This window comes from Anabas testudineus, chromosome 5 (assembly GCF_900324465.2).
Source record: "Anabas testudineus chromosome 5, fAnaTes1.2, whole genome shotgun sequence".
NCBI lineage: Eukaryota > Metazoa > Chordata > Actinopteri > Anabantiformes > Anabantidae > Anabas > Anabas testudineus.
In genome coordinates, this window is record NC_046614.1 from 10,782,226 (window position 1) to 10,806,174 (window position 23,949).

Sequence of the window (23,949 nt, forward strand, 5' to 3'; positions counted from 1 at the left end):
GGGATTAGTGCGCGCTCCCGATTTGGTCCCTTGCGTCACTACTACACGCTCGTCGCCGGCGTGAGTGGAGTTTACATTCAGGGCACGAAGTGAAAACACACACAGCAAACTCACAAACAACAGCGAGGCGCACACGCACTACAGGGGAACAGGGCCATGGCATCAGTGAGTGTGGTGGGTCAGCACGGGCTGGACTCGGAGCCGCAGATCTTCCACTTCAGGCTGCCCGGAGTCAGGAAGAAAATGTCCCCGCTGAGGAAATCGTCCAGTGAGAAGATGATGGTGAGGAGAAGCTCGGGCGGCGGCGTGGAGAGCGGCTCCGTGACCGCTCGACGGGAATCGGTGACTCAGTCCTCGTCTCCGGGAGCAGCGGGAGAAACCACGGGGAACGGAGGAGTGGTGCCCGGTGAAGGATGCGGAGCTCTGACCACCGGCGCTGCGCCACGTAGCCTGGACCGGGGCAGAGAAGCGGGCAGCAAGGACTGCGACAGAAGCACCGGAGCCGGGATCAGACAAAGTCAAAGCGGGCACATGACCAGTGACTGCAACAGCAACAACAACTGTGACTCAAACCGTAACGCGGGAGGTCGCAGGGGGTCTTCGTCCAAGCGGTCCGGCACTAATGTGGTGCCAAGCGCGTCAGTGGCGAACGGTCTCAGAGGAGCGCACCGGCGCCGGGACCGGGACCGGGACGCGCCACGGGACTCTCGGCACGGAGACAGCGGGAATCAGAGCGTCTCCTCGGCTGTGTCGGCTCCAACAGAGAGCGGTGGTCTCCAGCTGCAGCGGCTCACACAGGGCAGGACCGGAGTCGTGAAGCTGGCGCGCACCGAACCCACACGCAGGGAAGCCTGGTCCATCTTCCCCAAGGAGGTGGACCCCCGGGTGAGGACCGAGAGGGGCGAAGGACACCGGTTTGAGACCAAACCGGTAACGCAGGACTGGTGTGACGTCTGTAGCCGCCAGATGAATGTCCAGGCACTCAAGTGTCAAAGTAAGTCTCTTCAGACCTTCACCTTGTTCTGCATCAGTATTTCTGTCCATACTTTTAGTTTCACTAAGTCATCCTCTGGCTTTTTATGTGATGTGAGTCCAAAACATGCATAATTATACAGTACACAGTTAAACCAGCTGTAGGCTTGTATTTTATTTCCCATTATGTTTGAGAACATGATGTTGTGACTGTATCTCCTTATTGGTTTATTATGTGAAGGGCGCTGGTAGGCCAGGACAAACCTTCCCATGGTCTCTGTGTATGTGGACATAAGAGGTGTGCCAGTATGATAGGGATTAGGAGGACATTGCCGAGCACTTCTCTCCACAGACAAAACCCAAAACCCTTTAATGGAAAGCTCATTAACTTGTCCTTAGGGCTTCGCCTCCCAGAGTTCGCGCTGTGTGATTTGAGGCCTCAGCTCAAAGAGCAACACAGCAGAGTGCACGGTGAGATGTCTGTGAAGCTCATACAAATGGTAGAGTACCTGTGTACATGAACATGAGTTCAGGTGTTGCCCAGATGTGAGAGGGGAAACACTATAAAAACAGTAGAACACACGTGTAAAACTTTTTTACTCACACACCTGACTGCTGCTAAATACTAAACTGATGGGACTTACTCAGACTCTGTTGACATCACTCCCATCTGCATCGCTCTGGGACACAGATTATTTGGGCCAAGCCGTTTTGCCCCGGCAGTGTTTAATGTAGCTCAACTGCTCACACACACACACACACACACACACACACAAAACGTTTGCTGGAAACACTGAACTCAGCACGACATCCTTATGTATGTGTAAGGCTTCTCTGTGCAAATGCTGTACACGCATTAGTGCTATGTCTGTTAATTTGTGTGTACATGAGAGGATGCTACTGCTGAGTAGGCAATGTGTGTCAGCAGCACTCTGTCCTGGGTTTGGGGGGGGGGGTGGGCTGCGAGATAAAGAAAATTAAGGGATTGAGGAGTGAGGGAAGGAAGGTGCAGATAAGGAAGTGACTGAAATAGGGGAACAAAGCCAAAGGGGCATTGGAACGAAAAAGGCAGAAGATGACAAGTCATTGGAAAGAGTGAGAGGAGAGGCAGAGTGCGGGACGGAGGGCTAGAGCAAGAGCGATGGGGAGGAAGGAGAGCTGATGCGAAGAGGGGGGATCGAGGTAAAAGAGCGAGAGTTTGTCCTGCACTGCAGAGCTGTCTGATTTAGTGTGCCATCAGCAGGAACCCAGTGGAGCGAGGGCAGAGAGTACTGGAACACCATTCACACACACACACACACACACACTCATGAGTTTCTTTATAACCCAAGAACTTCACTGGGCTTTTTCTTCTTCAGTACTCTCTTTATGGATGAAGCTAATTAGCTGTAGCTTCGTGCTGCCAGCGGCTGTGCTCGAGAGCGTAGTGTCTTTTCTTCCTCCCCCCCCCCCTCCGTTTCCAGGAAAACATCAGAGGTGATTGCGGGTATACAGTCATGAGGGTCACCAGGACATGTGTGACAAGCAAGTATAAATGTAGGCAATTCAGGGAGAAACACAAGCAAAAATGCCAAAATAGAAACACACACACACACACACACACACACACACACTCTTCTTTCAACTACACCCAGCAAATGACAGGGAGGGAGAGATGGAGGCCTTGCGACCATAAACAACCATCATTCTGGGCCTTTGTCTTGGTGTGTGCCTGGCTCCCTTTGCCTGTCTTTAATTTATCACCCACTCTGTGTTGACTTTGTTGCATATGAAACTTATAGAAACTGTGCAGCTCGCGTCCCCGGGGACAGTCCTGACGTGGCCGTGCCCCACACTGGAATCTGTCAAATCCAGCCCAGGACTTCTGTCTCATATAGTCTGCTTCCCTGTTGCTGTATAGTGCTCTGAATGTATTCTTGCTTCTGGTTAGATGAGAATTTAATCTGTGGTGCGTCCGTGCTATAAAGCGAACCCCACCCTGGATGGCGTAAACGCCACACACATCCAGGCGTGAGCCATACGTGGCATGTGGCATCGGGCTTTCGTGGCCGCACGACCGACATGTCTGATAAGTGTGACAGTCTAGACATGTATGAGCTCTGTGCATCAGATTACTGACACTAATCTGGCTCATTTAGAGAAATTACTCGGCTGTGTCTCCCATCTGTATCCAAAAATGTAGGCACAGGAAAACACAGCGCACAACACAGCTGTACAGGAAAATCACGTGTGACAGTTACTTTAAAATACAGTAGATGTTTGCTCATCACTCTTCTCGTGATATGATTTGTCATCTGTTCACCTTTTACCATCAGTCAGGGCAGACAGGGAGGGCAGGAGGGGCGGCGACATTCTTCTTAATCCCAGCTCTGGGCATCTCTGAACTGGGATTATGTCCCAGGGATTGAGAGGTTAGGATTAGAGACTGCCAGACAGTATCAGACGTCAGATTAATATTTAATTAAAGCTTCCAGGGAACCATGCTGGTGCTGTTTGTTTCTCTCTCCCCCCCCACACAGCATCAATCTCAGTCAAACAAAATGACATGTATGACTGTCAATGTAGACACAGTGTTCACTTTCATAGTAGACTTTCCAACCACAATGGAGTGTCATGAATAATCAAACACAGTCAAAGGGAATAATTAGTTTGCTGTTAATTCTGTGTGTAGGCTGTAAGATGTCGAAGATATAAAAATGCCTATCATAAATTCCCACAGCTAAAGATTGTTGTTGTTCAGTCTGACTTAAACTCCTAACTACTAAGTTTTCAACGTTGATATATTGTCCTTGTACTATTTTCAGTAGGTTTGAAAGCAGATTTTATAGCTGACATGGATTGATATAGTAAATCTGATGTGGAGTTGTGTGCTGGTCACTGCACAGATAGGGAGGTAGACTCACACTGACACATGGCTGCCAGGAAACGCTGCATGCATAATCCACCATCAACAATCAGCCTGCCTGTGTATTCTTTATGCCCCATGGCATTCCTGATCGCTCTCTCTCTCTCTCTCTAGGGGATGTTTTACTCCTTAAACGCTCCTTTATTTTTCCTCTTCCGCTTGTCCACACAGGCCCTTTCAGGAACCTTCTCATCCGTTTCACATGAGCTCTGTCAATGCTCCATTTACAGTGGATGTAGAAAACATAGGAGGACGGCTGCTTTCAGTGAATCATAAACTTCTTGTCATGGCATAACACTGCCGCCGTGCTACCAGACCTGTGATGAATATAGTTTTAACTATATGAAAAAGAATCAGTTGAGTATTTTATTCAGGACACTTGGAAAGAGTGTTCACACACTCAGGCCGCTTGACATTTTTTGACCTTGATAAATATAGGAAGTGACACGACAGGACATGCAAATGGGGCTTTTATTTTCTCAGAAAAAAGCCTTCTTACTGCCTGCTGCTCTTTTCTCTGTACATTGCTCCTCTGCTGTATGTATGGCAGAACAGTGGGGATTTTCGAGAAGGCTATATTTAGGTTGTCCTTGGTGAATAGCGATAGCAGGACTGCAGAGGCAGAGGTGGTTAGGGCAGAAAGGACAAAGACATTTTGAAGCATGTTAGATAAACTCAAATTTGGAAGTTTTGAATTTCGTCATATCCGAACTACAACCTGGGGAGAAAACAGGTGACATGAGCGTATAACCTTCATTGCTTGTGATTACATCATTGGCTTATGAGTGGAAGTGGTGAGCACGTCCTGTTCATCCAATCGCTTCAATTTTGGAAGTAGGGCAGGAGTAGATCTCCCAGTATCTTGCTCTCTTTCTCAGTGCATGTTAATAACCAACAGACTGTGCATCACCTCAACCCACACACACACGCACACACACTTGAAGTGATGCATGTCCTTCATACTAACAAGATATTTGCCTGTCGTGGGGTCAGACAGGATGGCTGACTCACTTTTCTTCAACCAGGCTGTTCACACCAGTGAGACAAGAAAGGTGGAGAAGAGATGAGGCGGTGTCAGTATCAAGCTCTGCAGTGGTCGGTGATGTTTGTGCTCTAATTTTTGGAGGTCGCACCATGTTCTCGGCTGCTGAGTGAAGTGCGCACAGTCACTCACTGAGGTAACGGGAAGAGAAAAGGCTCCTGTTGCTCCAAGGAGGGAGAGGGGGTAACAGAGAAGCCAGGATTGTGGCTGCATTTGGGGGTGTCTGTCTCTTTAAGCTTGCTGTTTGTTACTGCAGAGTGTGTGGGTGCTGCAGTAGAGACAGAGAGAGGGCGAGAGAACGAGAGGGGAGAGGGAGAGCATGAGGGAGCATTGACAACAGAGAGACGTTAGAGAGGAACAAGCAGCACAGCAGACAATCAGGGCTCATGTCCACACGCTGAGGTGTCAGGGAGGCCGCTCAGGTGGAGACCAGCGGAGAAGAGAGTGAGACAAGTGGGGAAGTGAGCACATTAGGGAGTGTGTGAGGAGTACAGGTGGAGGGGTGGCAGAGCGAGTGGAGAGGGGGCTGTTTATTCGGAGCGTGGCACCGGTGGCAGAGTGGCTACGCTGGGATGGCAGAGGGGGGAACTGGGGGGGCTGGCGCTGGGGCAGTCCTCAGAGGGACAGAAGCAGCCGGGGACAGGACAGGAGGTCCAGCGAGGGCTACGCTCACAGGACGGTGCCGGCTGGATGGTGCCATCATGCTCCATCCATGGCACAGATAGCACCTCTCATCCCGGAGAGAGAGGAAGCGAAGGAGGAGGCAGCTGTGGGGGTCAGGTCTGGAGTAGCTGAAGGCGTCAGGGTGGGCAGAACGTTTCTAGGCCAGGTGTCACTGCATCTGGAGGACGTCAGGGGTGATTCGGAGGGGGAGGCAGGCAGCGCCTGCTTTGGGCAGGTGTCCCGGCGGCTGGGGCGGCTGCTGAAGAGGCTGCCCAAGTCTCGTTCTTGGAGTGACGGCTTGCGGATCCTCCGACGGTCATCCTCTAATGGATCTCTGCTCGCAACCTCAGGTACGGAGGGGAGAATGTACACATTAGTAAAAGCCTGGAAATTAAAAGTTGTACAAGGCGTCCAAACCATTTAGATTTCAAGTGGTGTCCTGTGCTTTACAAAAAAAAAAAGGGAAAAGATGCTGAGTGGGCAGGTTGTGCTGGGCTGGCCTCAAAGGCGGGCTGTGGGCCAAAATATTTGGGTATTGTGCTTATCAGTCTGTATATCTGTGAACTGCTCTGTTACTCTTTGTCTATACCGCACGGTGTGATCTGTCCATCCTGCTCATCCCAGCACATAGTGTCTGTGTGTGTACGATTGTGCGTGGACAGTGTGGACAGAAGCTGCAGATTGGGTGTAAACAGTAGACCAGTAAAAAGGTTAGATGACTGTAGTGGGATCTGCCCATTTGTTCTTGCTCCAGACAGACATCTTGCTTTCATATGCACACATACAAACACAGAAAACTTCCAAATCCAATCCAAAGTAAGACAATCCATTGTAAGTGGATTTTCATATTGACTTTTATATTCATACCAGGAATTTGAAACACGAGTGAGCCTGCTGGAGGCTGCGTTGCATCGATTTCCTGATATTTTCTCTAAATAGAGAACTGGCTAATGCAGGGTTTTTTTTCTTTTTGGAGGGGGGGGGTGAATACGTAATGTTGCATCATCACAAAATGTAGCTTGGGTGAAAACAGACAGGGAGTGAAATGTCTGGATGGTGCAAAAATGATTGATTCACTCACAGCAAGACACTGACAGCTGAATACAAAAGATGTGCCTGTGTGCCCTCCTGTGTAAACCTGATAAGACCCTGACCAAGCATGACTCAGGATGCACCTCACCAAGAGCTCACCACACCACCTGAGTCATACCCAGACCTCAAAAGCTTCAGGAACGGTGTCGACTGCACAGGCTACAACAGAGAGATAATAGATATTTTTAGATGGAGCTCCCTGTAAGGAAAACCCAGTTAATCCTTCTAGGAGTGAACTGGCTCTAACCAGATGTCTCAGTTGCTCTTGTGTTGCATCTTCGATCTATAATTATCTTCCGCAAAAGTGTGTCATAATCATTGGTGACGCCAACTGTCTGGAAAATCTTCTCAAATGCAGGGCAGTTTGAGAAATGTGTCAGAAAGGGTGATGATGGTGATGAGAAGCAAAATCAGAGTTTGACTCCTACTTTATGGAAGTACAATGCTAAACCAGTGGTGGTTGATTTCTTCTGGAGCTGTCTCCCACATAATGTGATCTTCATCAGCTGATGGAGTTTGCCCTGTTGTCATGGAAATCATCAATGACCTAAGTGTGGCACAGCGCTTACATGATCACAGGTGGAGGTGGTAACCGAACTGCCAACTGTCTTCTGGCTGATGAGCTCTAGAAAAATCTAGCCATTGGATCTGGGCTTAAGAATGAATTTGTTCTATTTTGAACCCATCATTACATTTATATCAACATTAGAACGATGCATGACTGTTTTGAAATTGAGTTTCCGACTAACCACCACATTCGAGCATTAGCAGTGTGCAGACTTGTGCCGGACAGCTTCAGTTAGGTGGCAAATAAACAAGCTAAAGTTCAATTAATAGCCACTCTTCTGTTAAATAACAGAAGAGCATTTGATTCAAAGGAAAAAAAAGATCACTGATCATAAGTTCAGTGATGATGTAATCATCAACCACAGAAATATTCTCTGCTTTAAGCATTCAGCTGCATCCTTCTGCAGCTCGGCGGACACAGAGTAAGCTCCTAAAAAACTAATTAAAGCTCGGTGCTCCTCGTGCTTGTTTGCTTTAGTTCTGGGAGCATCTGCAGCTGCACAGATGGAGGCATTGAGCGAGGAAGATAGAGGTGCTGCGGGATGGAGATAAACACTGTCAGGATCAAATATGAAATGGATAATCACACGTATGAATATGTGTGACACAGATGTCACTGTGCAGGGTCAGATTTTTATTTAGGTTAGGAGAAATCAGTTTGCTCACATCTGACAAGTCAGCGCGTGAAGGTGTCTGTATGTGTGTGTGAGGACCGTACAAAAATGTGTGTGTGTGTGTGTGTGTGTGTGTTTGTGTGTGTCTCACAAGAAGATGTATAATTACTAAATCAGCTGTGATGGGATCAGACTTGCTAAAGACCCCATAGGATCCCAAAGCTGCTCTTAATTCCTTTCATTAGCGACCGTGTTAATAGCCACCAAACCCATATTTACTTCCCTCTCTTCTGTCTCCTCACTACACAAGTCTCTATCTGGTGCCACACAGACATCCTCCGTGACCTGAGAAACACTACTAATCTGTCTGTTTCACCCTCCCCTGTCTCTCCCACGCCCACTGTGTCACAGAAAAAACAACCACCCATATCCCGTGTCTTCCAACGCACACACACACACACACACACACACACAGACAGATACATACAGACACTAACACACATCACATTTATTCCAGTTTTGATCACACACAGCCCCGTCTAAAGTTACAGGAGATTAAACTGACACAGGGACAATTTTCTGCTTCTGTGTTTCTCCCAAAACGATGGGAAGAGACAGAACAAAAGGCCGAGGTTTCGAAGAGGTGATAGAAAGCAGAAACTTTTCATTTAGCAGCTAAGATTTGGCGCTGACTGTCATTCGAGAACTGATCTGTCGCCATTTAACACGCTGATATTGATGCTCCTTCTTTTTCTGTCTTCCTATGCAGCGAGTGTTATCGACCCAAGTAGCAGCGGTGGAAGTTAACACAGCCACCACATATAGATCTTCACATGCTGCTACATGTAACCTCACCCTCTTTTTCCTTCTGCCGCATTTCTCTTCCATCTATTTGCATTATCATCCAACCCTGTCTGGAGGCAGTGTCAGTTAAAAAGCAGTAAGACTGGAATGATGGGTTGAGAGCCAAAGGCGGGGTCTGAGCGCCCATCTCAGCTGAGGAGGAGCAGCCGAGGCCGGTGTTGGGTGGTGACACATAACACCAGGCTCTAGACATTATGGCACTTTGCAGAGGGGTAGATGCTGATGGGTGTTTATAGCCAAACTTTATTACAGTCATCTCTTGGTGTCCAGTGCCCAGATGCATGTTTATGTGCATTTGCTGTCATTAAAAAGAGTGCATTTTGATAATAGCTTTATTTAAGCAGGATATACCTCACTGAGATTCAACAGGCTACACGAGGAACATTTATAAAACATGTGACTATGGATAAAAATATCCTGAAGGTGTTAAATGGTAAAAGAGAAGTACTATAAAACCAATACACAAGAAATATATACAAAACTGCAAATAAGAAGAGGAATAAAAGGTCAGTTGAGCCTGTTGAAAAGGATAAAAGTATCAAAAGAAGTTTATCTAAGAAAAGGTTTTCAAAGGCAAGTGAAGTCAGATGGCTTATGAACACCGACAGGTAGATTAGCTCCGCTTCAAATCCTAAATACTTTTTAAAAAGTCCATTGCGACAGGTTTTTGAAGTTTTATGTGTGACTGAAGCACTTCCCAGACAAAGGGACCTGAAGGTTCTTTTCTCTTGTTTGCTACAAACCTTAGTAATCAAAAGCACATACAGGGAATAAAGGGGAGTTTCCAGCCTAATGTGGAGGAGTAAATATGGAAGTAGTTTGGTAAGAATATGCAGAATGCCATTCCTCTAACATGGACTGAATTGGACAATTTCTCCTAAAACTCCAGCGGAGGAGAATCAACTTCCTCATTCACGCGTCTGCATAACAGTGTACTTTCCCTAGAAGAGTTAAAGGGAAGCCCTTCCAGTCCTTGCGTGGAATCCGAGGGTTTGTTTTTTTTGTTTCTGATATTTAAACCACTATCACAAAATAAATGTCACAAAAATGAGCTGTTTTTCTTACTCCCCCCTCCGTTGTTTTCTCGTTTCCCTCATGAGTCTCTGTGATTGTGCTTGTGTCAGCAGGCCTGCGTAACCTTTAGAGCGTGTCACTGGATCACTGCAGCAGTTTCTCCACTTTAAAACTCACACATGCATGGTACTACATCCTAAGGAGGAACATCTACTACTAGGCTTACACACACACACCCCTGCATATGTACAGTGAAAGGCCTAAACCTGCAGATTTAACAAAGCCTAACATGTGACGTAAATCATGTTGGTGTTAGGACTGGTAACAGCTCTCCCAGCTCTGTCCAAATGTAACAAAATATGTCTACCAGCACCTCTAAGTGGTGATTTAGCTTTAGCCGTTTAATGTGGGTTATGTAGATGGAATTTGATGCCTTTGGTTAAAGCCACATTAGCTCTTTCCCACTGTTTCTAGTCACTGTGCTGTGACAGCACTTCACAATTATGAGAGTCAATTCTCATCCAATTCTTATTTAGAATAAGCAAATAAGTATATTTACCAAAGTGTTGAACGTTTGTTTTAAATGTGGCCGATTATACAGGTGGAGGCGCTCGTGGATGAAGTGAATCAAGTGAAGCAGGACAGGAAAGGAGTTCCTCTCGTCCCTTCCCCTGTGTGTTTCCGTTCTTTCTCTCTTTCTGCGGTGACCTCTAAACTGTCATGAGCAGAGTATCCCTTATCTGGACTCTCCTCTTTCCTTGACACATCCCTGCTGTCAGCAAGACATTGCATTCCCTTTCCCTTTCGCTCCAGCCCTCGGCCAGCCTGTCATGCACACATACTTGTGTCTGTCTTCTTCTTCTTTATCTCAGCTTCTGTTAGCAAGCCCTGTCCTGTCGACCTTTACTGTCTCCCCTGTCCTCTCTTCAGTAATACTGCTCCAGTTATTTTCCATTGTGAGTAATAAATGAAGAATTTTATTTCCAAACAGGCAACTTTTAAATGACCCTCAATTCCTGACACGTACATAAACATAAAGGTCTGAGATTTATAGTCATATTAATAACAAAAAATCCCCACAGTCTTCTATCAGCAGCCTTGTGTAAGTAGAGCTCTGCTCTTTCGACAGCGGTCATCAAGAAGCTTGTTGCCATGGTTATAGTGCTGATGCTGAGTGTGAGAGATGCAGCGGTGTCCGTCTCTATGCAGGATACAGAGCCACTAAAATCAGTAGACAGTGGGTGCACTGGAAGGCACTGTGTTTCCTAGAAAGCAAACTAAATATAATTTAAATGATTTGTGTTTTCATTTAATTGTGGTGATTGTATGTATCCTGCTCCGCACCATGTCGGACGAGTTCTTGCGTGAGGACAATCGAAAAGGCTTTAACTTAGAATTTCCCCAAACTGCGGTCATGTTTTTTTTTTTTGCCCGTGCACTTTTAAAATCTCTCTTTTCTGTAGCATGAATTATCTCACCAGCCGGGGAGAAGTGAGATGTGAGGCTGTGCATTTCAGTGGAAAACCCTCAGACCACAATAAAGTCTGTAAGGGCATAAACAAGATGACGCTTACATCTGTGGAACCAAATAAAAATTAAAGAACTGCTGGACTATTTTAGAACATTTGGGGGAAGTACCTAAATCTCTTCTTTTCCAAGAGAAGTGGTAAGAGTTGACCAGACCGGGGCTGCTGTAATGTTACTGCTGGCTGGCCTTGAATGTTTAAGTGTGCCCTTTTATTCTTGCAACACATTATGTCTGTGTTACATTATGTATTTGTTTCTTTTATGTGTTGGACCCTGTCCAGTACGTCCATTATCCAACTGTTCAACTGTGTAATGTGTCTGCATAAGAATACATCGTGTTTGTTTTGTGGTAATTGTGGAAAGAATATTTCCGGCTGTCTAATGGTAACTCAGGAGTGGATCTGAGAGGTGTAATTTGTACATTAAGTTGCTTGATTGCAACAGATTATAAGAGTCATTTTTAGTCTAAATCACTCAACCAAACTTATCTGTTATTTTATTTTAAGTAGCACTCTGTGTGTGTGCTGTAATGGCCTATAGGTGTGAGACTGGCATCAGCCACTAGATGGCAACGTGAGCATTTATATGACAGCAGGCGCCATTTGATTAAATCAGGAATAGATTTTCTTTCTCACACATATTTATAGTTGATCAGCATTATACTCTGTTATTATTATGGACAGAGGGCCGCTGCTGCTGTACTAGAACAATGTTTGATGATCATTCTCTGTTTGTCTGTCAGACTGCAGCTACACCTGCCACCAGGAGTGTGAGAGTCAGGTCCAGCTGGACTGCAATCAGAGGGACAGAAAGCCGGAAGAAACTCCATCTCCCAGAAGCCACTGTTCCTCCACGACCCCTCAACACAAGGTGAGCATTGAACAGGCGAATAACATTACATTAGCAGCAGTGAGACTGGGTCATTGGGCTGTTTCTGGCATTTAAGGGGTGCTGAGTGAAAACATTCAGTTGAATTGTGTGTGTGTGTGTGTGTGTGTGTGTGTGTGTGTGTGTGTGTGTGTGTGTGTGTGTGGGCATGTGCAGTAGAGGTGTACGTGAGTCAGGACTGATCTTCAAGCCCACACTTTTGCATAACCATGCTCCTCTTTCACAAGAGCCTGTCCTTCCTCTTATCTGCTTATACATTTATTAATGCGTTCATTTGCTTCTCATGGTCCCAGAGAGTTCTCGAACTCTTAGACTCTCCTACAGCAAATTAACATCTGATGTGTGTCCCTCTCTGCTTCTTTCTCTCTAACTTGCTTTCATGTTCCTGTTCGGAGCTCCTCTGTCATCTCTCCCCCCTGCGGTGTAGTTTGATTTCTTCAGTCGGTGGTGGTTCCTGATGCCCGCACTCTCACGGCTTTATTCAAATGAACGCAAACTAATTAGGTTTAATCACTGTTCTCCGCGGGGGCCTCCATTATGGCAGAGCTGTGCTGTTGGCTGTTTCCACATGTTCTGCATTCTAGTGGAGAAACCTTAGTTATCAATTAAGTTAAACTCTCTAATTTCATCTTTTTACCTCCAATGCTGTGTGAGCTACAGGAAACCCACTGATACGAGAAATATGTCAGCTATATCCTTAAAATAGCGCTTCATCCACTTTCTGTTTAAACCTGGAGAAACCGAAGAGAAAGCGGGATAACCTCGCAGCAGAATACTGGCTGCTACTGTTCCCAGGGAGCATGTAATACAAAATTAGACCCCTGGTATCGAGCCAGGTAGTACTGCACTTCTACACGCAGTTCTCCTGCATGACGTGTAACATGTTGATGGGGAAAATGATACGGAGCAAGGAGGAGGGCTACATTTTACCAAATGTCTGTTTATCCACAAACACGCTCATTTCTTTCAATATAGCAGAACAAAATAATGGCATATCATTTTTGTTGAGTCATTTTTAGCTTAACCTCTGCTACGCTCAGTGAGTTTAATGACTACGTAGTTGAAGATAATGAGCTGCAAGTCAGAATTAAGTGAGCGTTGACGACGTCTGTCTTAGAGGTATGTGAAATCTGTGGCTCATCACACAAACATGCTCCCATTTGTTTCATACAGTACGTTAGTGGTGCAGACAGGAGGGGAGATGACGTTTCGTTTCCTGCAGACCTCTTTCTCCTCTTTGCTCTGTTTTATAGCTGCAGGAGAGGTTGTGCGTTGTTTCTCCTCTGTCTTTACGGTGCCTTATTGTGTGTGCATCAGCAGAAATTGATCCCATTCTCCCCCCCCCCCCCCCCCCCCAGTACACCCAGCCACTGCTGCAATCACACAAACATGCAGCCGACTGACCGAGCTTCATCGGCTCACAGCCAGCAGCAGTGTCTTTCACTGTGTGTGTGTTTGTGTGTAGCATCCCGCCCCCCTGTACACTGCCTTCTCCGATAGTGATTACACTGATGGAAGCGAGGAGCAGAGCTGCAGGTGCTCAATCATCAGTGGACTTAAATGTGACAGAAAGATACCCGATGAAAGGCTGACATGCTCTTCCTGGATGCTGTATCTCTTCTGCAGCACATACATTTACTTGTAATCGTGTCTGAGTGGATTTTATCCTCATATCATACATTCAGAAACGTGCGGACAGATGCACTAATGCTCCATCAGTCTCAGCAGTGACAGGGGCAATAGCTACTTTTTGACGGGGGCTTTACTGCCAGGAGACGGGGGGGGGGGCAGATTGTAGGGTCAGTGTAGGGCTAGAGGTCATGCTAATCTCTATTCTGAGGGCAATCAGTCATTGTTGTCTTATTGTCATCCTAAGCAATGTGAGCCCGCCCATTTACCAATGAATTAGTAGCTGCAGTACAACTGTGGACGTTTTTCCTCACATATCTGTCCCTGATTTGTTTAAGTATCTACAAATATCTGTGTTTTAGCCAACTGCTGCATGCTGCAGTAGACTGTCGGTAGCAAAGAAGCCATCTTCCCCAGCCTCTGAGCTGCTTCCTGTCACCGCGGCTCTTATGTACGTAAAACAGGAGCCGCGAGGCTTCATATCTCTCACTCATCAGCGTTTCTACTTACTAGTGCTTCTCTCTTTCTCGCTCTTGCTCTCTCTCTGTGTCTCTCTCCCCCCCCCCCCTCTCTCTGTCTCGCTCTCTATGTCTCTCTGTAAGAGGAAGTGGCCGTGCTCTGCAGGGTGCAGTCGCTTGCAGGAAGAGAGAGTGGAGGGAGAAGGGGGAGGGTGTTTGCAGGCTGATGGCATACTCAACCACAGATGGTTGAGCAAGGCTGCAAGGGACTGTGGGAGCAAAGCCTGTGCAAAGACAGAAAGAGAGAAAGAGAGGAAGAGAGGGAGGGAGAGAAAGAGTAAGAGTGAGGGACTGAGGGGGAGGCATTTGTGTTTCTGATAGTATTGCCAAAGCAGCGGAGAGAAGAGGAGAGAGGAGGTACTACAGGGTCTGTGGAAGTCTTGTTGCTGCCGCCAACAGATCTTCTGCTGCTGTTTACTCTGAACTTAAGGGACGGATGGATGCTCATACACATAAACACCCGAGTGGACCTACTCGTGCAAGGATTTGTGCTGAACCGACAGCACTGTTATTTCTTCAAGGTGGCTCGTTATAGAGACACAGATCAGGACAAAAGCCGGATGTGGCATTGCGCGTATCCCTTTATGAGCATTTGTTTGTGGGTATAACAGGTGCTCTCAGGTGAGCATTGTTAACTTGAAACCGACCTGAAAACCGACTCCAAGACGCCGGCGTGTGCCTATCCGTGTGAGTGAGATGGTTACATGTTGGGTAAGAGCGTGCATATGTGTGTAAGTTTAGCTGCGAATGACCAGGTGCATATGGCGTGTGCATGTTTGTGAGACCGGCGTAAGAGCACACACGCGTCAGGAGGAAGTGACACGTCTGTACTCACTCTCAGATTTCCTGGTCCCGTCTCCGGTAGCACGCAAAGTGCCGAATCTGAGCTGAGTTCACCTGTCTCACCCTCACAGGTGCAACTGAAACTCTCTTGATGCATAAGCCGAGGAGCGCTGACTTTTTCTGGATGAGTAAAGCACAGTTGGACGCGTTCAGACTCTGACTGTGGCTGATTGTCACATCAGCCCTGCCTTTTCGAGATAAGCCAGCACTTGCTCACGCCGTCAAAGTGCTGCTCTGGTGCTGCTCTAGTGCCAGAGACTGTCTCTGGACATCTCCATGACTGTTAACACGGTGCTGACCCCCTCCATGACCAGCAGTAACAGCATGAGCAGTGGGTACTGCAGCCTGGACGATGAGAGCGAAGACTTCACTTTCTTCACGGCCAAGACCTCGTTCTTCCGCAAACCCAGACATACGGCCAAGGTACAGAATCAGGTTAGCTCTCTGCCTCTGATGGATGCGATTTGCAGAAGTTAAGACAAACTCAGGCGTGTCCGATGGTTGGTGTTTCAGTTGGGCTGGGAAACAAACTGACATTTATCTCTAAAACAAACTCTAAGAAAGCAGAAGTATGTAGAGGAAGTAGTAGTGTGATGCTCGTGTAGGCCTCTAGGTGTGTGTTTGTATGGGAGCGTGTAGGAAGGGGTTACTGTCGTCTGTTGTGTAACACTGACATTGCTCATCATCTTTGCTGCCTTTATTTGCTGCTTTATCATTTCTCCTTAGACTATCGACACAGTTTGCCACGTTTTACCAGTGATATTGAGCGAATCACGTTAAGTTACAGATTCCATAGGGGCTGTTTCTCTACACTGCGTGGGAGAGGTTTCCGTAGAAACAAAGCTGGTACTTTTGCACAAGTACAAGTGTGTGTGTGTGTGTGTGTGTGTGTGTGTGTGTGTGTGTAAGGAAACTACTTAACTGTAGCAGACCACTTTCCTAGTTACCATAGCAACTCATGGTTTTGTTAGCACTGTGAACACACACTTCCTGAGATTTGGTTTTGAACGTTGGGTTACTTCACAGAATTGTGTCAGATGATGTCACTACTGTAAATACAGTAAGAACAGTGTATTTACGCTGCTGGTGTGAGACGTTGACTGTTTTTACTGTGGAGGGGTGAGAAACAGAAAGAATGAGTTTGTGGTTGCATAAGAAGCCTGGAGATGAAAATCTTGTAACCAAATAGACATTTGCATTCATGTAAAACATGCTCAACCCTCTTCACAGTGTCCTTGCCCTGGCAGTACCTTTGATGTCTGACTTGGAGACGGTATAATCTCTGAATAATTGACCAGCTGTGTTGTCAGTGTGTGTGTGTGGACTTAGGGGTGCTGCCATGCTGAGACAGATGGGTGTAGGGGTGAGTTTGTCCGAGCTGACGGTGCAGAAGCTGCCAGCCTGATTTGTCTGGCACCTCATCACCAGAGAAAAAAATGTGTGCTAGTTGCATGGGAGAGGAACAGGTCTACATCCCCAGTAGTAATTGAATTGTGTCCTCTGGCACTAAAGGTAGTCCTGCAGTGTGCTGCACTGTCCCTGACCAATGAGTGTCCTGTTTTTTGTTTGAATATGGAAAAGAGATATGCAAAGAACGGTGTGGCACCATGTGAACAGAGAGACACCATCATGTATTTTGTGTATAGTTGTGTATAAGAGATTCAATTTGTGCTATGGCGTTAGGTCTGTACACAGACTCACAGTGATAAAGTCAGATTCATTAAAACAGTGGAAGGGGGGGGGGGGGGGGGGGGGGTTCAAACTCGTCCTTTCTTTATGGATTATTTCCATAGCTGAGCCTTTTGCTCCAGATAAGCCAGACAGCTTTAATGTGTTTTGTGTGTGTGTGTGTGTGTGTGTGTGTGTGTGTGTGTGTGTGTGCAAATGCATATGGGTGTATCACTGTAGCGCTACATTATTTAGAGTACTCATGTACATGACAGTTCTGAAGTACTAGTACTTTAATGAGTATTTCCATTTGGTACAACTTGGAAATGTATTGCATTGCGTTCTTTGGGTTTTATTGTAATTAGAGTAGTTAATTACATCGTAGATAAAGATTGTATCTACAAAACATACAATAAACCATAACATACTGTATGGTGCATAACTGTACATATCAATATAGTAGTTAGGATATCAAAATACAGTATATGACTGAATGAAATGTCATTAAAGAGTGTGTTTCCTTTTTCAGATTTTTTACAGATCTTTATTTATTGTTGCATAAGTAGAACAGTTAATTCAAGACCTGCGCTGATAATCTTGAGTTTATACAAAGTGGAACACAAATTCTAAACAGGCTAGACTCTTTCCTCCACAGTGTGTGTGCGTTTGTGTTGCTTTGTGTGTGTGTGCGCACACTCTTGTATGTGTGTACTGCTGGTAGTGCTGACACACCGCAGTCTCTGAGCTGTGAAATAGAATCGGCGTGTATGTTCTCAATCATGCGTCTCCACCTCGACACTTGACCCAGTAAAGGCATTTTTGCTTCTATACGCTGTTATATGCGTGTGTGCATGTATATTCACACATTGTGCGCATGCGATAGTTGAATTCAGTTCAAATTATTTCAGTGTTGTTAGCTTAGTTCTGGCAGAGATGATCTTGAACTGTAATAGATACCAGAGTCTAGTGTTTCCTGAAGATCATGATGATCAAACACACACAGACACACTCACACACACACACACACACACTTACAGATGCTTACGGCGTTTATCCTGCCTTGCATGCAGAAAAACTGGATAACTTAGTTCTGTCTCGATCCTCTGTAATATTATTCATATCAGGCAGCAACAGAGAGGGTACACTTATTCAAGTTCAGTTGTTGCATGCCCTCAGTAAATAGGACAGCTAAGTCATTAGGTACATTTTTGCCTGCTTGCTTCATGCCACTCCATGGTAGATAGTCAGGAAAAAATGGCATAATGAATATATTATAACAACACTGAAGAGCGATGGTCACATAAAATATTTAATCAAAATCTGGCAGTTTTGTTTAAGACAATTTGGAGCAGAAAATGAACATGTGAGCATGCTGGGATATACAAGACTAGGTAGGTGGCCTCAAATCCTGTAAAGCATCAGGAGTATTTTATTATGTCATAAGCATTATCTGTTTTTATTAGCGTTAACATTTATAGCTTCAGCATCATTCAGGTTATACAAGTGGGCGAAAGAGGCGACACTGGAAACACGGAATCACATCACTTTACATCCAAGGGTGCCAACCAAGTGTCCAGTTCCTGGAACCACAGTGCAGCCTGCACAAGTTTAGTCAGCGCTCACATCTCTCTGTTTCTGTGTCTTGCCGGTCATTGGCTCCATTCTGACCTGGACCAGTCAGGGCAGTGTCCCGAGACTTTCACAGGGGGAAACAACACTATTGTCCTGCCCTATAGTCCTCTGACCACTCTCACTGGTATGCAGAAAGGCAGGGCAGGACGCTGCCTCTGTAGAAACTTGCATACAAACACAGGAATTCCTGCAAGTTTCTTTTCACTTTGTTACATTCGACTGGGAGGATTTTTAGCTAGTCTGAATCCCACAGATTCTTCTCTTAACCTTTGAGTACCATTCAAATATGATGATATTTGACTGGGGTTCATTGAATTGTGGGTTTTTATTTCATTCTTGCATGATGATGAATTAGATTAATTAGTCTAATCTTAATTCTCCAATTTTCAAGCAGGATACTTGTAGTTTTTTGTGGAAAATGTTTAAAATGTTAATGTTAGGTTGGTAACAATACCAGCGGCTTTCTTCATTACTGCGTTATATATCGTGATGTTAGGGCCATAATTGCACAGCGGATGATAAGTCTGGAGGAGAAATTAAAGGCAGCAACAGCAAGAATGTGGTTCAGTACAGTTCCAGTCCCGTTCGAGCTGCTTCCACAAATGGACACATATTTCAAAACAACAGCCTTGAATTTTTATATGTTATTACCCCTAGTTACTGAACGTCAGCCACACTGAGCAGAGCTCCACTTGTGCGCTGTGTGTGTGTGTGTGTGTGTGTGTGTGTGTGTGTGTGTGTACACAGAGATACACACATGCGCTTGTACACGCTGCATCTGTATTGAATGAAACTATCTCGCAACCTGAGGACTCCCCTAAAGAAACAGTTCCTGTCCTACACATACACACGCACACTCATACTCAGACACACGCACACACTGTCTTTCTCTCTCTCTGCCCCAGAAAATGCAAACGAACAGGAGAAAGGGAAAAAAAAAAGCTATTGTGAGACAGAGAGGATGCATCCCACTGTACTATAAATAACCCAGTTAAACTCAGTGTTGCTAAGGCTGGCTCAGCAACCACTCTTTCATCATTCCTTACCCCTCACTCCCGTCTATTGCTGCCCCCCCTCCTTATGACTCCCCCTCCTCTCACTTTATTCTTCCCCCCACACCCTCTCGCTGTTTTTTATTACTAGTCAATGAGGAAAATGAGTGACAGTGACAAGAAGACAATGCTGACAATATTCTCACGCGGTAATACTGAATGTGTGATTTGCTCCATTCACAACGTTTCCTGCTTGTAGAGCTACAGACTTGTGTAACCATGGATTGCACGAAGCGATAGTGAAGTGTCTAACTGAATCCTCGCCAGCTACAGCGAGAGCAGCAGCTTTTCTCTTTAAGAATGGCAAAGATGGAGGACAGGAGAGGGAGGTGTTTGTCATAAGTAATAGTTAATGAGAGCGACCACACAGTGCAGCAAGGGACCTAGATGTTGTTTAAGCTTGTTTTACACCAAATGTAACACCTGCTATGCTGACAAGTGGGGGGAGCCACTTGCTAAATTGGTTTAAAGAGGAAAGGTTTCTCTTCTTTATAGTATATCCACATGTCTATTCATAAAATTAAGCAAAGCAAGACAGACAGTTTGTTTGAACAGGAGTAGGGGAATCAGCACCATCTGCTGGTTAAAACAGAACAGATCTACTACTGGTTGCAGGACATCAGTACTGATATTTTATTTTTTTCTTGCCCCACAGCAGAATGTGGCAAAGGAGGAAGAGGAGGGAGGAACAAGAAATCTGTCAGAGGAAGAGGTGCGGACCAGAATAGAACAGTATAACGCTCAAGTCTCCGAGAATGGCATGAAACTGGTGAGTTTGGATCACTTGCATTTGGTAAATGTACTGTTGAACTAGCTCTAACACAGCATTTTTAGAGCTTCCTCACTTTCTCGATTTAATGAATAGAAACAGGAAGTTGAGCAAACAACCACACAACGTTAGGAACAAAGACAGAATGTTCATTTTGAAAAGATTAGGAGTGCATATTGGTATTGATAAGATTAAGATAACAACATAGTGTTCTTCTTTTCTGTGTAGTGCACATATGAACACTAGATCGCCTCTCCCCTCTCTAATTGTCTTCCTCTTTCTCTGTGCGGGCTGCAGGCTTCAGATGGATCCTACACAGGTTTTATTAAGGTCCAGCTGAGGCTTAGTAGACCAGTCACAGTCGGCACAGAAGGAGCATCCAGGCAGACGAGTGGCTGTAATCGGGGACCAGAGGACCAGGGTACGACGGACTGTGGGCAGAGTGAAAAAGGAACATCCTTCTACCTACCATCCGACTGTGTGAAGCAGCTCCACATCAGCTCTCAGACCACGACTGGAGAGGTCATCCAGGGCTTGCTGAAGAAGTTTATGGTGTTGGACAATCCCCGCAAGTTTGCTTTGTACAGGCAGACGCACCGGGACGGGCAAGGTGAGGAAAACACACTAACTCACCAGATCACTCATTATGTATGGAGTCAAGCAATAAGTAATATGTTTTTCGTTTTCTATGCAGATCTGTTCCAGAAGCTCCCTCTGTATGAGCACCCTCTTCTGCTCAGGTTGATAGCAGGTCCGGACCCAGAGCAGCTCAGCTTTGTCCTAAAGGAAAATGAGACTGGGGAGGTGGAGGTGAGAAGGCACAGAAATATACACAAACACACATATACACACACACTTTAATATAACGGCTATATCTCATTCATGGAAGGGTGGTAACAAAAAATAATCTTTCGTGACAGTGATAAGTATAAATAGTAATAGGATTCTCTCCTTTTCACTTTTTTCCAACAGTGGCATGCATTTTCTGTCCCTGAGCTGCAAAACTTCATTGTAATCCTCGAGAAGGAGGAGTCAGAACGCGTGAGGGCAGTGCAGCATAAGTACGCTGCGTACCGTCAGAAACTACAGCAGGCCCTACAACAACATGACCCCTGACCCCTCACCCGCTACCTTATGACTTCAACCCAGGGAGAGACTGAACCTTCGAACACTGACCCCTCAAGACCCGATGATATGATTCAGAGAGTGGAATCTGAACTGAATTTGTCTCCGCCCTCCACACATGAACACAACATACAGTACCTACGCACATGTCACACTCAGACCCTTTCTCAGGACGCATACAAGTCCCCCACCCACCACCACCACCACTATCCATACATCCACCCCTTGAGGAGAGAATTAGGGCTGAAAGCGACATGAAAGGCTACAAGTTGTGTGGTCTGCAAGCTGATGGGACATGTAGTGTTTTCATTGCCAATGATCTGAAAGTCTAACTTGAGCTCTCGTTTGGGACTGATGTGAATCAGTGGTGTGTTTTATTTTTTATTTTTTTAGGATTCCTTCCTCGTCTGCTACTGCTGCTGCTGCTACTGCAAGTGTTACTTATGCATGAATCTTTCTCAGCTCATTGAAACAGAAGGCATGATGATTTCCTTTTTCTGCTTCTCTTTGGGATGGAAGGACAATCAAGGTTTTTTTTTGTTTGTTTGTTTTTTTTTATTTTGGATTGTTTTGGGTTATCACCATGTGTATTCATTTTGCTGTTGAAACATGGGAGACATATAAGTTTGTGGGGGAGGTGTTTAGGGTCAGTGTTTGAGTACTGACCGTGGAGGCTGTCCTTAAGAAAGGGTTCGAAGTAGAACGACAAGAAGGGATGGAAAGATAAGCATGCGAGATCCATTCTCTGATTTTTCTCAGGGAGCATGTGTTGAGTAAAGCCTAAAAGAGAATTGAGAATCCCCCTCCACCCATCACCACCTGATTTTTAGCACACGTCAATCTGTTCTTATTCACCCGCTTAAATACCACGTGATAGACTTGGGTGAAGATGCCGTCAAGTGATTCACTGACAGAAAGCTCTTCGATCAGACACTGTCACCAACGCTCCCCTTGCTCCTCCACACAGACACACAATCCTCACATCTTTTCAAATGATAACTGTGATTTCATTTCCCACCCTTAATCCTGACCGGACCAACCTTGTATGAACTCCAACCACAAATGAAGCCTACTGGGGAAGGCTGTTCACAAACCTTTGCAGATTGAACACTTTACATACACTGTCATTGTACATGGGTTGTATCTGAATGTTAGATGATTTTTACACCAAAGCTTAGAGGGACAGACGTATTGAGAGGACAAGAGAGATTTTACTGGATTAAAGGTGGTGTAAATGTAAAATTATTGAATATTACTGAATTCTGTTTTGCACATATAGATGCAGATCACTGAAGGGTCTGTAACTCTGGGCCTGGGCATGCATTCCTTTTTCTTTCATCTCATCACCTTCCACCCAAAAAAGAAACAAAAAATATATGAAATTCATGATAATGGCTATGATATACTAATGCTGTGTAATTGCATAACATATGTATTACGTAGACACTGGAAAAAGAGTGACAAAGTTTCACTTATTATTATGAATATTAATATTCTTTTGGTACAATTCGTACTGCTGTGTGTGTGTGCGCGTGTGTGTGTGTGTGTGTGTGTGTGTGAGAGAGAGAGAGCTTGTCCTCAACTAGAGTCATCTAGGGCAGTGAGGAAAATGTGAATACTGTTTTGATGAGTGTCTGTGTGTCATCAGCACTCCCCTATTGGGCCTCATTTATCACGTATTTAAACATGCATTGAGTGCACATGTAATATACGACATTATACCTGCTAATTAGGTTGTTTGGGAACTATCTGGAGTGCATGCATCATAAGATTAGTGCATTTAATCAAAGCGTTTAAAAGAAACGCTTTAACACAACCATATGTTTGTTCATTAATTCCATAAAAATACTGATGAATGAGGTCTGTTGTCCATAAGCACATGCTCAGTGAACCCAAACTTTGTTTTTGTTTTTTTAACACCACCACCCAAAGCCCAAGCTGTTCCTGCTGGCAGTGCCTTTTGTTTCATGTGCCCCTGTGTATCTATGTAAGGTGTGTTTCAGCACACAGGTGCCTGAGTGTATGTATGGATGCTTTTGCATGTTCCTTGGGTGGTGCTGTGTCTCTCCTTTCTGTTCCCTACCCTTAAGACTCATGTGTCTTTTCAACAAGTGTGTGAGAGTGTTTACGTGCGTGCATGTGATGTGTGTTTTATTTATTTCATGGTTCACCCAATCCACATGATACTCTGTCAAGGATGTTGAGACCTGATGCTTTTTTGCAAATTTATTTAGTTTTATTTGAAGAAGTGTGTGAAAATATATCAGTAGAACTGTACAGAATATCAAAGTTAAATAAAAAGGTCATCCCTTTATGGAAATGTTCACATTTTATTTGTGTCTTTAAGTCTTACATGCTTGCTATTATAACTTACATACATATCAGTAAATCCATTTCAGCAGATATCTAAGTTTGAGTTTGTACTAGAGAGACACGAGGACACTATTCAGCGAGTCAGTAGTTAAAACAGAATTTGTATTTTACTGTTAAGTTTAATGTTAAATTTTAGTCATCAAATGCCAGCTTGTCTTGCTTTCAAACGACCAGCAGGTGGCAATATATCAT

General features: G+C 45.2%; 1 protein-coding gene across 5 annotated transcripts; it reads left to right on the top strand.

Moving 5' to 3' along the window:
• Window positions 1–68: 68 nt before the first annotated feature.
• rassf5 (Ras association domain family member 5) lies at window positions 69–23,708 on the top strand. Of its 5 annotated transcripts, none has more exons than XM_026348202.2 (6): window positions 69–994; window positions 12,003–12,130; window positions 20,146–20,259; window positions 20,557–20,869; window positions 20,954–21,069; window positions 21,232–23,708. In XM_026348202.2, the coding sequence occupies exons 1-6, from the start codon at window positions 157–159 to the stop codon at window positions 21,373–21,375; spliced, it is 1,653 nt and encodes a 550-aa protein (XP_026203987.1). In that variant the 5' UTR covers window positions 69–156; the 3' UTR covers window positions 21,376–23,708. The 5 variants fall into 5 exon arrangements, with proteins under 5 accessions (XP_026203987.1, XP_026203988.1, XP_026203989.1 ...); XM_026348203.2 differs by lacking the exon at window positions 69–994 and adding an exon at window positions 5,561–5,932; XM_026348204.2 differs by lacking the exons at window positions 69–994; window positions 12,003–12,130 and adding an exon at window positions 14,446–15,573.
• Window positions 23,709–23,949: the final 241 nt, after the last annotated feature.

Coding starts and splice junctions, on each gene's coding strand:
- rassf5 (XM_026348202.2), top strand. CDS start 157: ATGGCATCAGTGAGTGTGGTGGGTCAGCACGGGCTGGACTCGGAGCCG. Junction 12,131..20,145: donor CCACGACCCCTCAACACAAG/GTGAGCATTGAA, acceptor CTTGCCCCACAG/CAGAATGTGGCAAAGGAGGA. Junction 21,070..21,231: donor ATGAGACTGGGGAGGTGGAG/GTGAGAAGGCAC, acceptor TTTTTCCAACAG/TGGCATGCATTTTCTGTCCC.